The following is a 14293-nucleotide window of genomic DNA, read 5'->3' on the forward strand; positions in this document are numbered from 1 at the left end:
CAGACCACCTAAAATGGAGAAGCAAAGAGGATAACTTATGTCAATTCATCTGGCGAGTTCATCTGTATGATGTCGAAAATGAGTAAAACATAAGAAATATGTTCAAAATGAATCAATAATTGTTTCCGGTTATGTTGAGAGCTTTTTATTATTAATGCGGAGAACACTGGAGAAATGTCACAGTAACATACATCCAATGTGTGTGCGCGCGCGCGCGCGTGTGTGTAGGAGCAGCCTGTGGAATGTGCGGGGGAAGTAGATCAGATTTCGGGGCGACCTTGAATGAGGCCGTCGCTGACATAGCAAGTTTGTTGGCTGCACACCAAATTGTCTCAAAGACTTTTTTTTTTCCTTTCTTTTTAACAACGAGCGTTTCTATTGCTTCGATGGCGTCAATATCATAATGCGTTTGCGTTGCGTTTGACATCCGTTCCGAAAACGCTGCCTCGGCAACGACAGTCTCAAGTCTTTGAATTTAACAATCTGAAACCATTTATTTTTTGCGGTTGCAGTTTGCTGCGCTGTACCGTATTTTGCATCCGATAAAAAAAAAATTTTTTTTAACATGGGGCCACTCGGTCCGTGGACCTCCCAGATCTATAGAATATGTAAATGAGTGTGAACCAAATTCTCCCACCTTTGCCCTGATCTCCAGACAAGATCATCAGAGGGAGTAGCAATCGCCCTGGCAATGAGTCCTCCCTAAAAAATATGATGTCAGCCTTCGCTGAGTGAGCTGCCCTTGCACTCGTTGATAAAGCACAACAAAAACAACAAAAAAAGGTTGATACGAGGCGACGTGCATCTAAAAAAGGTTCCGTGACCTCAAGATGCATTCCTTTGCAAACTGATGAAAAAAAAAAAAAAGGAGATCTGAAGGAGTGTGCAAAATTGCCATGAAGGCAAAAGATCTTAGAGGAACATGCGGTGCTTCACGCCGTCTCCTTTATTTTCCTTTTTTTTAATCTTACCTCCCGTTATTTTCAAATGTATTTTTAATGCTCATTTGGACGTTTCATGGGATGATACGAAACGAATCATCATCAACACGTTGATATTTTGTATTTATTTTTTGCTTTTATCCGTAGAAATACTTAGTACCTCAAATTGTACTTAATATTGTGGCCGTTATGCAAAGTGGTGCTGGTAGTTGCAGTGTGCATTCTGTCCACTAGAGAGTGCCCCTTCACTAGCAATAAACAATCTAACAACAGGTGGTAGATTTTCTGTAATTTTCTTTATTTAAAAAAAAAAGTTGGTTAGTTGAGTTGTGTAGGGTTAAATAAAACCCCTTTTTTGTTGCTTTGCTTAGCTTTGCTTTTTTCCGTTTCATTTTAATTGAGGTACATTTTATTTTTCATATTGATTTTAATTTATTTTAAATTACTAAATGTCAATTTTTCCATTTTATTTGATTTTAATTGAATTTGCCATTTTACATTTTATCGGTGTTTCATTTGAGGTAAATTAGTTTACATTTAATTTTATTATTTACATTGTATTTATAATCAATTATTTTAACATTTTCTTTAAATAGAATTGAATTAAATTCTTTACAGTGTTTTTTTTTAAATCTCTCTTTACATTTTATTTGTATTTCATTTTATCTTTTACATTTGATCTTAAAGTGAATACAAAAAAATGCACTTTGTCTTTTATTTTATTACGTATGCTTAATTGAAATTGATTATAAAAAAACAAATCATTAGTTTTATTTTCTATTGCTTAGTCATTTATTTTGTATATTCTATTGATTATTTTAGATAGAATTGTTTTCATTCAACTAAATTGCATTTGAACGTACGAACGCAAAACCTGATTTGAAAAAAGCAAAACCAAAACAGTCATTTCTTATTGATGCATTGAGCCTTCCTCTCGGTCCGTCCACATCATCATGTTGGGCGCTTGAGTCGATGTCGTTACCATGGAGACGGTGACAAAAAAAAAGCCCGGATCCTTGAACCTCACATTTGCACAGCTTTTCTTTATCTCTCTCTATGCGTTGTGTTGTGCAGGCAACTTGCTGGACAGCATGCTGCTGAGAAACGGATGGAAGCCGGAGTCGGAGCGGAGGGCCAAAGGGAGCAGCAACAGCAGCGGCGCAGCAACAGTTACGACCCAAAACATGCTGTGGTGCGACTGCAGCCAGCACTGCCCCGAAAACTCCGCAAACAACAGTTGCATGTACGCTGCAATGCAATTGGTCAAGAATGAATTACGAACAGTTCCGAACTCCAACGTCAACGTGGATTATTATTATTATTCATTTTATTTCCGTCAGGACGGACGGTTACTGCTTCACCATGGCGGAGGAGGAAGAGGAGAGCGGTCGGGCCGTACTCACGTCAGGCTGTCTGGGACTGGCCGGCTCCGAGTTCCAGTGCAGGGTGAGCCGTTTTCGTGTCTTTTGGAATCGGACACCGAAGTGACTCCGTTTGAAAAGATATCGAGAAACGCATCGAATCGTCTTTTATTGAGGAGTCGTATCTTTGAAGGCGTGGCCGCATTTCTGTTCTCGTTGCATCGCACCCTCTCAAGCGGAATCAAACGCTAATTCCGACGAAATAGAATCGTTGCGCTTTCTATCGCGACCATCCTTTGCATCGTTATCACACCCCGTGGAATGAGATGTGTCCAATTGTCTTTTATTGGCAAAAATGCACGCCGAGAGTAAGTAATAAACTGGTTTAGGGTTTGGGCTGAAGTTGGGTTAGGTCAAGGGTCAGCAAAATTTCCTGTCAAAAAAAAAGAAGAAGCCAAATAAATGCGCAAAAATTTGCGCGGAGCCGCAAAACATTTGAAGATTGTGATTGTTAGTGTCAGTCGAATGTACTGAAGGCCCGAGAACTCATTTAAGCTGCATCACTGCACGGAAATATGACAGCAGCATCCAATAATAATAATAATCATAATGCGTAGATTTGCTTATACTTTACGTTCCATTTTTGGCATTTTTTTTTAAAGGGGGGGGGGGTTTCATATGTAATTTTTTAATACATTTTTTGAGGGCATTTTCTGGATTTTTTCTTTTGATTTTGGACAATTTATGGTTACTTTTGGAACATTTTCTTTTCTGCCTTTTTTTTCAATTCTCTGACATTTTTGGCGATTTCATTAACATTTTATGGTAGTTCTGCTTTTCCTCTTCCTATTTTTAAAGGTCACTCTTGGACATTTAGGTATATTAAAAAAAAATCGTTTTCATCTTTAACCTAAAAATTTGGACTTTGACATTTTTTGAAAATGTAATTATTATTATTATTTTGTTATTTAATTATTATTATTAATTCATTTAAAGAATGTTTTACCAAAAATAATAATAATAATAATCAAATAAATATGTAAAAAAAAAGAAAAGAAGCATTTCTATTATCGAGCCACAGAACTAAAAACGGAACTCAAGAGCTGTACGTCGCAGAGCCCGAGGTTCGGTGACGCTTTTTTGTGTCGTGGTCCTTCTTCCCGGCGCGTGGCGTCCCTTTTGAGGTACCGTCTTATTTCTGGATAGGACATGTGGAACACTCGCTCCAGGCAAGCTGTGGAGTGCTGCAGGGATCAGGACTACTGCAACCGAAACCTTCACCCGACTCTTCCTCCCTTGACCTCAGGTGAGACATGACAATACGCCGTGTGTTTTTGTCTAAAATTGAAGAGGAGAGAGAATCAATAAGGATTTTTTTTTTTTTTTTAAATGATCAATTTTTATCACCATCCCCCGAATCAGTTTATGGAGATGTGCCGCTGACGTAACACTCAGTGGCGCGTTATAAACAGGAGGGCCTCTTCTCAAATAAACGCCTTTTTCAAATAAACATCTGGCACTGACTACAGTTGAGCAAGTAAACGCCCCCTGGCGGCCGTAAGAGGAAATGCGACATGTGGGAAAATGAATGCGACCGTATGGTTGTGTTGTAAGTGGAGCGTTGAGGGGGGGGGGGTGGCTGGGGGGCACGCGGCAGGCGAAACGGAACCCGCTGGCTCGGCTCGTTCTCTCACCCTGTAATGAAAAGGACAGCCGCTCCCCGGGGCCCGCTTCCGTTTCTTGACTGGAGACGGATGCGAGCTGTCTGTCAGTCCATCTGTTTCGCGCGCGTTCTCGTTATCACACTTCGCTTTGATTCGCCATCAAACACTTTGTTTGACCCTTTAGGAAGGAAGTGGCGGCGGATTGGCGAAGTTGCTTGCAAGGGAAAGGGAACGTGTCTATTTGCGGAGTCTTGACCATAAATGATGATAAACATTTGGATGAAGGATACCGATGGACGGATTTAGCGTTCGCTGAGTTTATGTACGTTTTCTTATGTATTCTTTACGAATGAGTTTACTGGCAATCCGGTAACCCGAGCTGCTTCTGCAGACATGTCCGCGTGACGTGATCTTTGGGATTCAGGAAGGGGATGCGATCGATCCTCGGCCTACGGACGCACGAGGGGGCGGACTCGGTACTGTGGAGGGAAAATTGGGAACGTTTTCTCAAGACACTAAATCGCTTTCTTTTTTCTTTTTTTTCTTTAAGATTATGTGGACAAGGGTGCCAATTACTTGGCTGTCCTGATCTCCATCACGGTCTGCAGCGTTTTCTTCGTCATCGTCTTCGTCATCTGCTGCATCAGGTAATACTCGGCTCCATTTTGTCACTTTTCACAAGGAGTGTGCCAAAAATAGATTCTCATAAGAATCGCGATTCTCATTGAGAGTACAATTCAGAATCGATTTTATTTCAATTATTTTATACTGTCTTGCCTTTGTCTGTGTGTCCCTTTATTGGGAGCGCTGTTCATGTTGTACCCGATTTGGCCACTTAGGGGCAGTGTGGTTCCACGCGATCTGATAGTTAAGTTGTAGCCATATTAGAGCAGAAGGGAAAAGTCATGATCAAGTTATTACAATAAAAGTTTTTTTTTTTTGCAGTGTGGAGTCGTTCTTTTGAGTGATAAAAGTGCCGCGAGTAGCACGCTAATTAGCATTAGCGAGTCAGACTGCAGTAGATCATTACGATGCCTTGAACATCTATAGATTGAAGCAAAAATCATTGTCATTTAAATCATTTTGAATCAAAAATCGTTCTTAATCGAAAATCGATTCTGGATCGAATCGCACACCCAAAAATCGGAGACATTCAAAGATTCCCACCCCGACTTTTCACCAATCAGTGGTGCAAAGTATTTGTACTTTATTACCATATTCTTGTTGATATCTCTTTTAGAATATATCTTTTTTTCTGATAACTTTTGCTGCCTAAATTTGAGATCGGGTATCGGTACCTTTCACCCAAAATAGGGACGCGAGAATCAAAACATTTTCCTACTTTTGTAGAAACATCAATTTCAGTCTACTTTTTGACTTTTACTCAAGTATAGGAGTTGAATCAGTACTTCTCCTTTCACTTGCTTACTTCCTGTACTGGTTCTTGTGGCATGTGTTTAGATACAAGCGTCAGGAATCGGAGCCGCGCTACAGCATCAACCTGGAACAGGACGACTCTTACATCCCGCCGGGGGAGTCACTCAAGGACCTCATCGAACATTCCCACAGCGTCGGCTCTGGTTCGGGCTCAGGGCTCCCCCTACTGGTAAGATGAAAACACGGCACCCTCTGCGTGCAACAAAAGAAGTTACATTTTTTGGGAATATGGTATTTTAGATGTCTTTTATTGATTTAACATCGTTTTATTTTTTTCGTGCGGCGTCACCAGGTCCAGCGCACCATCGCCAAGCAGATTCAGATGGTGAAGCAGATCGGAAAAGGCCGCTACGGGGAGGTGTGGATGGGCAAGTGGCGAGGCGAGCGAGTGGCCGTCAAAGTGTTCTTCACCACCGAGGAGGAGAGCTGGTTCAGGGAGACGGAAATCTACCAGACCTTCCTCATGCGGCACGACAACATTCTGGGTGAGACGTCGGTCGCTTCACAAAAAGCAACATTTTGGCACACGGCGAAAAAAATTCCTCAAAGACTCCCAGTTGACGTTTGTTGTCAAACAGACAACTAAGAGAATTACACGAGTTGCACCAGGAAACTCCACTAGCTTAATGCTAACACATAATGGGAAACGCCATAGACGAGCTAGCAAATAGCTAATATATGATGTTTGGACATGGAACGTGTACCAGAGAAAAATAGAATGACATGAAAAAGCTGGCTGCTATTTTTGGATTATTTTATATTATCAACAAAAAAAAAAGTTATATTTTATATTTTAGTATTTTAATTTAAAAAAAAAGTTATATAGATAATAATCAAATATACATTTTATTTGAAAAGTATTTGATATTAATGATTCATATTTTTCAAAGGATGATAGATTTATTGTATAATTTAGTAATATAAGAAAATGTAAAACATGAATACGACTATTTTCATAAATATATGAACATACTTTTTTTCACATTGACATGCAGTTTATTTGATTTAAAATACTTTAAAATAAAAATGGAAACAAACACTTAAAAACTAATATTTTCCCATGGCAGCAAATTTAACAAATAGCTAATATACAGTATAGTACAGTAATATGAACATGGGACGTATTACTTTTTTTTTAATAGAAGGTCATGAATAAGTTTTTATATGCATATTGTATATTTTAGTATTTTAATAAAATAAAAACTATAATAAAATATACATTTATTTAGAAATGTATTGAAACACAATGTTTCATATTAAAAAACTAATTTGTTGTGTAATTTATAAAATTAATTATTAAAATAAATTAAAAAATAGCAAAGTCAAAAACATTAAAATAACTAATACATTTTTTTTTTTTTATATTTTCCTATGGCAAACTAAAATAAGTAATTTATAACAAATTATTTTTTAATTTTTTTTATGCAACCCGTAACAAAATACCAAAACAAATACTTGTGTAAGCCTAACGCTCCGAAAAAATAACAATTTTGAAAGCAGCATAAAAACAAACAAATCAACTACGATGATTAATTAATCAACTCTTATTATTAGTGTTGCTGGCATTCCTTAAATTGTTGTCATGCATCTCACTCTTGCCACGTTCCTGCCGGCAGGCTTCATAGCGGCCGACATAAAGGGCACGGGCTCGTGGACGCAGCTGTACCTGATCACCGACTACCACGAGAACGGCTCGCTGTACGACTACCTCAAATGCAACACGCTGGACGCCCGGGCCCTCCTCAAGCTGGCGTACTCGTCCGCATCGGGCCTGTGCCACCTGCACACCGAGATCTACGGCACGCAGGGCAAGCCGGCCATCGCCCACCGCGACCTCAAGAGCAAGAACGTCCTGGTCAAGAGGAACGGGACGTGCTGCATCGCCGACCTCGGCCTGGCCGTCAAGTTCAACAGGTGAGCGCCGCGTGGTCGCTATCGTTGTCTCTCGTCGGGGGGGGGGGGGGGGGGGGTAGATGATTGAACGCTGCCATCAAAAACGGAGCACTTAAGGTAACGTGATGTCCTCGCATGTGGGCAAGGAGAGCCGATGCGTTTTTTTGAACCGGACCAACGGACTGTCAAAGATACTCACTAGGCCACGCCCCTTAAAAAGCACACATCCAACACATTACATTCTTTAACAATTGACATTCTTATTTATTATGTTTTAAAAACATAATAAAAATGATGGTGATGCTATTTATAAAAACATTAGCAAAAATCAGTGAGTACTTGACTAATTGGAAATGTGGATGCACTGGCCCCGATGCTAGTGGACACTAGCAACAACAACAAAAAGAAACTGGAGCATGTGCGGATAAAATCAAACGATTACAAACCGTAGGGCTGGCGTCAAAACACTACATTTATGTCAGTCAGAACCCTCCTCACTTTCTCGGCACCAAGTTGCCACAAAATGCCCAAGCACTACTTTTTTGACTGGGTAGGGTTACTCGATTATGAAGAAAATAATAATCACGACTTTTTTGGTAATAATTGAATTGACGATCATTAATTTTTTGGGTACAAAACAAGAAAATGTTTAAATGTAAAAATTATTACGAAATTCTTTTGGGGGGGAAATCTTATAATTATGCTAAATTAGATTAACTATTTTATTATTATTAGATTAATTAATTAAATTAAATTTAATAAAGGTGCAAACGTATACATTTAAACTCAAAATTAGTTTTAATAATTTTTCTTTGCTTTTGCGATTATGCTGATTTTTAATGGTGTAGTGTAATCATTGACATTGTAATTGAATTTGGATTAATTGCACCGCACTAAGACTGGGCGAAGACAACAACAATGGTTTTGTTACCTTTTCTCAAATTCAATATTGTTTAAGCTCCCATTTTCTCCGCTCCTCGGCCAGCGACACCAACGAGGTGGACGTGCCGCCCAATCTGCGGGTGGGCACCAAGCGCTACATGCCGCCCGAGGTCCTGGACGAGACCTTGAACAGGACCCAGTTCCAGTCCTTCATCATGGCCGACATGTACAGCTTCGGCCTGATCATGTGGGAGCTGGCCGGCCGCTGCGTCTCCGCAGGTAACCTTCCAAAAGATTGAATGTCTTTTTATCTTGCGATGATAATCGTTGACGCGCGTGATGCGCAAAAAGGCGTCGTGGAGGACTACCAGCTCCCGTATTACGACCTGGTGACCTCCGACCCCTCCTATGACGACATGAAGACGGTGGTCTGCGTCAAGCAGCAAAGGCCGGCCTTTGCCAACCGTTGGGCTACCGATGAGGTTTCTGTACACCGCGACTTCCATAATAAACACAAAAACTAAGCTAGCGCTAATTAGCGAGAGCCAGCCGTGTTTGACGTCTTGATTTTCTTCTTCAGTGTTTACATCAGATGGCAAAGCTGATGTCGGAATGCTGGTCGCACAAGCCGGCCTCTCGTCTCACCGCCTTGCGGGTGAAGAAGACGCTCGCCAGGGTGCTGGAGTCTCAGGACGTCAAGCCGTGACACGCGCGCCAAACATACTACGAAGACACATTGGACAAGATGAAGAGTTGACCCGACCTCTGTGTTGGTCCGACAGTTGCTTTCTGTGAAAGCGGAGTGGCTCTCGAGGGGAGCCGGGGTGGGACACCGACCCCCTCCCTCGAAAAGCAGGATTTGTAAGTGCAGTCTTTTGTACTGTTGTTGATTTTGTCTCGCCGAAGAAGACAATGACCTCAATAGGATCATTTGCTTATTAGTTGTTATGGGATGGATTAAATTAATTGGAAAATACATCTATGTTACTTCCTCTTTCGGTAGCGTTGGCTTCCACCATTTGTTTGTGAATGCTGAATTGCCATTTTTTTTTGGGGGGGGGGGGGGGGGTGTCATCAAATGTATTTAGTCTGGACATTGATTTTAACAGCCAGTTTGCGTCTCAATTTCAGTTGGAAAAAGCAGAAACTTAGCTTTTGCTGTGCCCCGACGCCGCTTGAGTGCTGCATTTTTTATTACGTTTAATATGATATATTATTTTAATATTAATTCAGTCCCTTTGCTCAGTAAATGTTGGAAAACATTGATCTCGTGATTTCAACAGAAAAGCAAAACAACAAAATCCCACACTGTCTTTTTTTTTATCAGTGTTGCATATAAATATAATTTATTATTAGTCTTAAAAATCAAATTTCTTACACTTTATACAATTGCGTTGCCGGATGAGACTTGATCGCCTGGTGAGGATCCTCGCTTGCACATAACACACAAGTTAGCATCACGAAGCCGCACAACAAACGAACCCCCCCCCCCCCAAAAAAAAACAACAACAACAAAAACGCCATCCCCATAAGGATGTATAATACATGAAAAAAAAGTTTGCATAGACGGCTTTTTTTTTTTTTTTTTTTTTTTACAAATGATTCCTAATAATGCATTTGAATTGCATTCCCATTTTCAAGTGAACCTCACACACATCTTGTGTCAAATATTTGGCAAAAGCAACTGGACTGTTTACACATTTGGTCCTAGAAAAATAGATTTCTTTTTTGGACATACAATTACATCCGCCACTCCCCCTTGGGGTCTCCTTTATCACAACATAAGAAATATCTGCGTCACCAACCCTCATTTTAGCCAAATGCTCGGATGCAAAACGGCAAACAATAATCATAGAAAACCAACAAAACTTGTGTGGGAGGATACTGGCGCTGATTTCAAAAACAAAAGCATAAATGGGATTATCATTATTCATATTAAATACTATGCTAGCACAGAACACATGAGTCCGTTTGCCGGGTTGCCATGGAAACGCTTCCTCTTCAACGCCCATCCGGGGGGATCGTTTCTCGCGAATGAGCCCGAGGCCCGTTGCCGCGGCGACGGGCGCCGTTGAAGACCACAGAGGTGCAACGTAGGAGCGGCGGTGTTGTCATTTACCGTTGCCGTGACGACGTCAGTGCTCGTTGGAGGCGGGGAGGAGGCTGTCGTGGCGTCCCATCTCCTCCAGGACTTGGGCCAGCCGGCTCAGGTTGCCGTCGGGGAAGTGCTGCGCCTCCCACAGGTCCAGGATGACCCCCGTCGGGCTGGACTTGGTGGCGAAGTAGTTCAGGTACCTTGATGATGCAATGCCCCCCCCCAAAAAAAAAACATGGGGTGTGAAGGTTACGCAACATTTCGGTTTAGTATTGTTCAAGTAGGGTTTTAAATTAAAATAAGGGCTTGGGTTTCAAAGTGTGGTTTCAAATGAACACAGATGCAATTTAGCACTAGCGTTAGCACATCAATGGCGTTTCCCCATGATTTGTTAGCATTAGCATTAAGATAGCGCTGAAATTAGTTTCTTTGTCCATCAAAATCCTGCTTGACATCCCATGTTCCATTTTTGAACACAAGAAGAAGAAGATGGCTTTTCGCTGTGCAGCTGCTGCTTGTGATAAGCCCCGCCCCCTGCTGTGCCGGGCACCCATTAACACACACACACACCGATCAAAGGCACTTTTTGGTTGAGAGAAAAAAAAAAAAGAAGCCCTTTGTGTCAGTCTGTCTTAAATTCTAAAATCCTTCAAGTGATGATTACTGATTACAGTCCAGGTCGCCTCACACACGCACACACCTGTCAAGGTTGAGCTTGTGCGCCAGCATCCTCCAATCGTTGCCGCGGGTCTGCGGCGCGTCCAGGCTGCCGCACAGCTTCTGGCGGATGGAAACGGGGATGCGGAAGGCGTTGGGTCCCACCAGCGTGGTGATGTTACTGGCCGGGTCCAGCAGGGACGTGTCGATGCTCTGCGAATCCTGCCGGTGTCAATAAAGTTTGCTGTTATACTTTTGTGTATTTAAAACAACCACGTCGTGTCGCTTTAAAGTCCGCTAGCTTAATGCTAACACATATTGGGAAATGCAATAAATGGACGGGCTAAAAATAAATAAAATAAATCATAACACGCAAATTTGAACACAAACACGACATCAACAATCTGAATCTGCATCACAATCAAAATTAATATATTTCACACCGACGTCTATAAAAAAAAAAGGTGAAAAATGAGACCTTTCATTGCCTTCCGTTTAGTGGTTGAGGCAAGAGTGATTTGGGCTTATGTAGCGCGCGGGGGAAGATTAAGTGCCGCTCGTCCGTCTCCAGGGGAGAAGAAGAGGAACGCAGTGCTGCGCTTCTTCGGAATATCATATAATTCATGTCATTACCGAAGCACAAAAGCACACAATTGCTACTCCATCCCTCAAACTCCGTTCGTGGGCCGAGTGGGACTTCGGCAATGTATCTCAATGTCTCGCGAGCTAGCTCGCTCCCGAGCACACAAGATGTAATCTGCATGCATCTGATTACCTGTCAGGTGAGAGAGAATCTATCTATCCATCCATCCATCCGTCCGTCCGTCCGTCTATCTATCCAAGCAGGCTAGCTAGCTAGCTAGCTACAGTAGCTCCATCCATCCATCAGCAGGCTACAACTCAACTCAACTTTATTTATAAAGAACTTTAAAACAAGCATTGCTGCATAAAAAGTGCCGTACATGCAGTAAAAGATAAGACAAGAACAAAACAAAAGTATACAAGTAACAAAATAATAGCAGGCCATCCATCATTTCACACGTGCAGGTGTTTGTACAAAATATTAACCAATAAAAAGTGTTGCAAATGGCTTGCTCTCTTTGACAATGCAATGTCTCCTGAAAAGTGTTGATTCCGACGGTACAAGGATTGCGCGCCTGATGCCAGCGACGTGTATTACTCTTCCATGTTCTTAGCAGAGGCGCGTGTCGCCTACCTCTGAAAGCGTCGTGTCCAGTTGAAAGATCTGACCTTCCCCTTCCACTTGGCGCACGCAAATCTTGCAGGTGAGGTCCACGGTGGCGGTGGAGAAGCGCTCCAGAGTGAAGCAGCAGTGGAGGTTCCTCTGTGAGCTGTCCCAAACTTGCTGGAAACAGAGTTCCTGGAGGGGGAGAAAAAATAAAATAAAAAATCACAATCGTGGAAATTATGATGAAAATTTGACACCAAGCTCCGCCCACATTAGATGTTGTAGGCAAAAAAGCGTAGCTAATGAGCTTTTTTTTTTTTTAGGTTAACAGCTTCCGATTGGGGCTCATTCGGACTAATTTACTGGACAAAATGGCTGCTTCAAAACAAAATGGCTGACTTTCTGTTCAATTTTGGCCATGGGTCTTTTTGAGACTTTTTCATACATCCGGTGATGATTGACATTTTATGTCCATTGGGATCGTTTTTTTGACTTTATTATTTTTTTACTTCCCAGAGGGCGCTACTGAGTTAGCTTTGGGTGTTTGAGTTTCAAATCCCAAAAATAACAACATTTTCACTAAGATACATTCACTTGCCAAAATTGGTGAGTTTTCAGACATGTTGAGGCCCACCAAAAGTTGAGAATAATAATGAACAGAAATGACAAACCCTGATAAAATAATTCATGATATATATATATTTTTTGCACCTGATACTTGGCCAGCAGTTTGCTTTTCCACAGCGTGTGAGGAACGTCATGGATGGAAAGTCTGAGGTTGTGGGTGCTGTCGCTGAAGTTGAGCGTCTTTGGTTCGTCCAACAACTTGCCGCCCATTTGCTTCTCCATTTGGAGGACTTCCTAAAAATCACACCAAAACACATGCACGAACTCCTTAAGTGCAATTTGTCACGCGGCGTTACATCGGACTTCAGAAATATTTGCTAGCATAGCATACACTAGCGCCGATTTAAATAAACTGCTTTGATATTATTATTACATATTCAGTTGACGTCTCCTATTTGTAACATTCGTGGATTTAAATGGGGAAATCTATCATCTGTTATTCACTGAAAATGTTCGTTATTCAATAAAAATATGACTGTCGGAATCCCCTCGCATATATTACTCAGTGTGTATACAGTAAATGCCAAAAGGTGAGTTGAATGGTTTAATAACATTTGTCAAAAGTGCTGGTGCATATAATTGTTTGTGCTAGGCTAATATGCTAGCATGCTTATTAATACTATAGATGAGTCTCATGTGAAGGTAGCTAAGTAAATTTATGACAAGCCGCTTGATGACATCATCAGATGTTAAAAAAAAAAAAAGAACCGGGCCTAGAATTGAGTCTTGAGGTACACCACAATTGAGTTTATATGAGTAATTACTAGTTAGTTAGAAAGCTGGAACTGAAACCTGTTAAGTCTTTTTAAACATAGTTTATAATCAACAAGTTTTTGTAAACATATACAGTTTTAGAAGTTTATTGTGTGTTTTATGAGTGCTTCTTTTCCCCGATTGTCTTTAAATGTCTCATATGCCTTTACAAAAAGAAAACGGCAACTTAGCGTGAACCTTTTTTTTTTAAACAAACGCGCGTGCACCTTAAGCGCGTCCTGCGTGTCGTCCAGGCAGTAGACCCGAATGTGGTACTCGGCGGCGGGGCAGGTGAGCGGCCCGAAGATGGCCAGCTTGAGGCGTTTGGTGGTGGCGGCGCTGAGCGACTGGCCCACCAGGCAGTACGTGCCCAGCGTCTCGGTCAGGATGTGGCACGCCTCGTCGTCCATCTGGATGTAGCACGGCGTGGTGAAGTTCTCCTCGCCAACAACCACCACGTCCTGCCGAGGAGATGGCAAGCGACGGCATGAAGCAGCATGCGGCTCGGGGATGATATTTCACAGCTCTTTTAGCTCAGCAGGACGGCGGCGCCATGTTCACAATTGACATGATGATGATGTCTCTAAAAGCGCAGCACATTTAAACATCACTCAGACTGTCCGTTAATAAAGGAAGTGTTTATTTTTCATGGCGTTTTCTTGATCTCTCCTCTCTCTCTCTCTCCGTATTCCGTGAGCGCTGCAGCGCGGCATTAAACCCGACTATTACCGGAGACGGAGGAGAAATTTAAGGATTCGATTGTGAGCTGGGCCGTTTAAGAGGCGCATCGACGG

At 41.7% G+C, this 14293-nt stretch overlaps 2 protein-coding genes across 11 annotated transcripts in view; one reads left to right on the forward strand and one right to left on the reverse strand.

Annotated features, from left to right (window-relative positions):
- The window catches only part of bmpr1bb (bone morphogenetic protein receptor, type IBb), a 35789-nt gene extending 26602 nt beyond the window's left edge, over window positions 1-9187 (forward strand). The window contains exons 4-13 of the mRNA XM_086096203.1: window positions 2016-2184; window positions 2282-2387; window positions 3509-3608; window positions 4517-4613; window positions 5428-5572; window positions 5696-5888; window positions 7020-7317; window positions 8282-8457; window positions 8530-8660; window positions 8759-9187. Of these exons, the coding sequence (XP_085952329.1) occupies window positions 2016-2184; window positions 2282-2387; window positions 3509-3608; window positions 4517-4613; window positions 5428-5572; window positions 5696-5888; window positions 7020-7317; window positions 8282-8457; window positions 8530-8660; window positions 8759-8884 (1541 nt within the window). The 3' untranslated portion in view covers window positions 8885-9187. The remainder of the gene's footprint in view (window positions 1-2015; window positions 2185-2281; window positions 2388-3508; window positions 3609-4516; window positions 4614-5427; window positions 5573-5695; window positions 5889-7019; window positions 7318-8281; window positions 8458-8529; window positions 8661-8758) is intronic.
- An 89-nt stretch (window positions 9188-9276) lies between these two features.
- The window catches only part of unc5cb (unc-5 netrin receptor Cb), a 144603-nt gene continuing 139586 nt past the window's right edge, over window positions 9277-14293 (reverse strand). For 7 of the 10 annotated variants that reach the window (XM_086096190.1, XM_086096191.1, XM_086096199.1 and 4 more), the window contains 5 exons: window positions 13727-13960; window positions 12831-12980; window positions 12147-12311; window positions 10974-11152; window positions 9277-10473 (listed from right to left, as the gene is read on the reverse strand). In XM_086096190.1, coding sequence (XP_085952316.1) covers window positions 10314-10473; window positions 10974-11152; window positions 12147-12311; window positions 12831-12980; window positions 13727-13960 — 888 coding nt within the window. In that variant the 3' untranslated portion in view covers window positions 9277-10313. The remainder of the gene's footprint in view (window positions 10474-10973; window positions 11153-12146; window positions 12312-12830; window positions 12981-13726; window positions 13961-14293) is intronic. The other 3 variants (XM_086096192.1, XM_086096194.1, XM_086096193.1) reach the window with 2 other exon arrangements.

The sequence above is a fragment of the Leptonotus elevatus genome, chromosome 15 (genome assembly GCF_054856555.1).
Source record: "Leptonotus elevatus isolate MCC_2025b chromosome 15, RoL_Lele_1.0, whole genome shotgun sequence".
NCBI classification, from domain to species: Eukaryota; Metazoa; Chordata; class Actinopteri; order Syngnathiformes; family Syngnathidae; genus Leptonotus; species Leptonotus elevatus.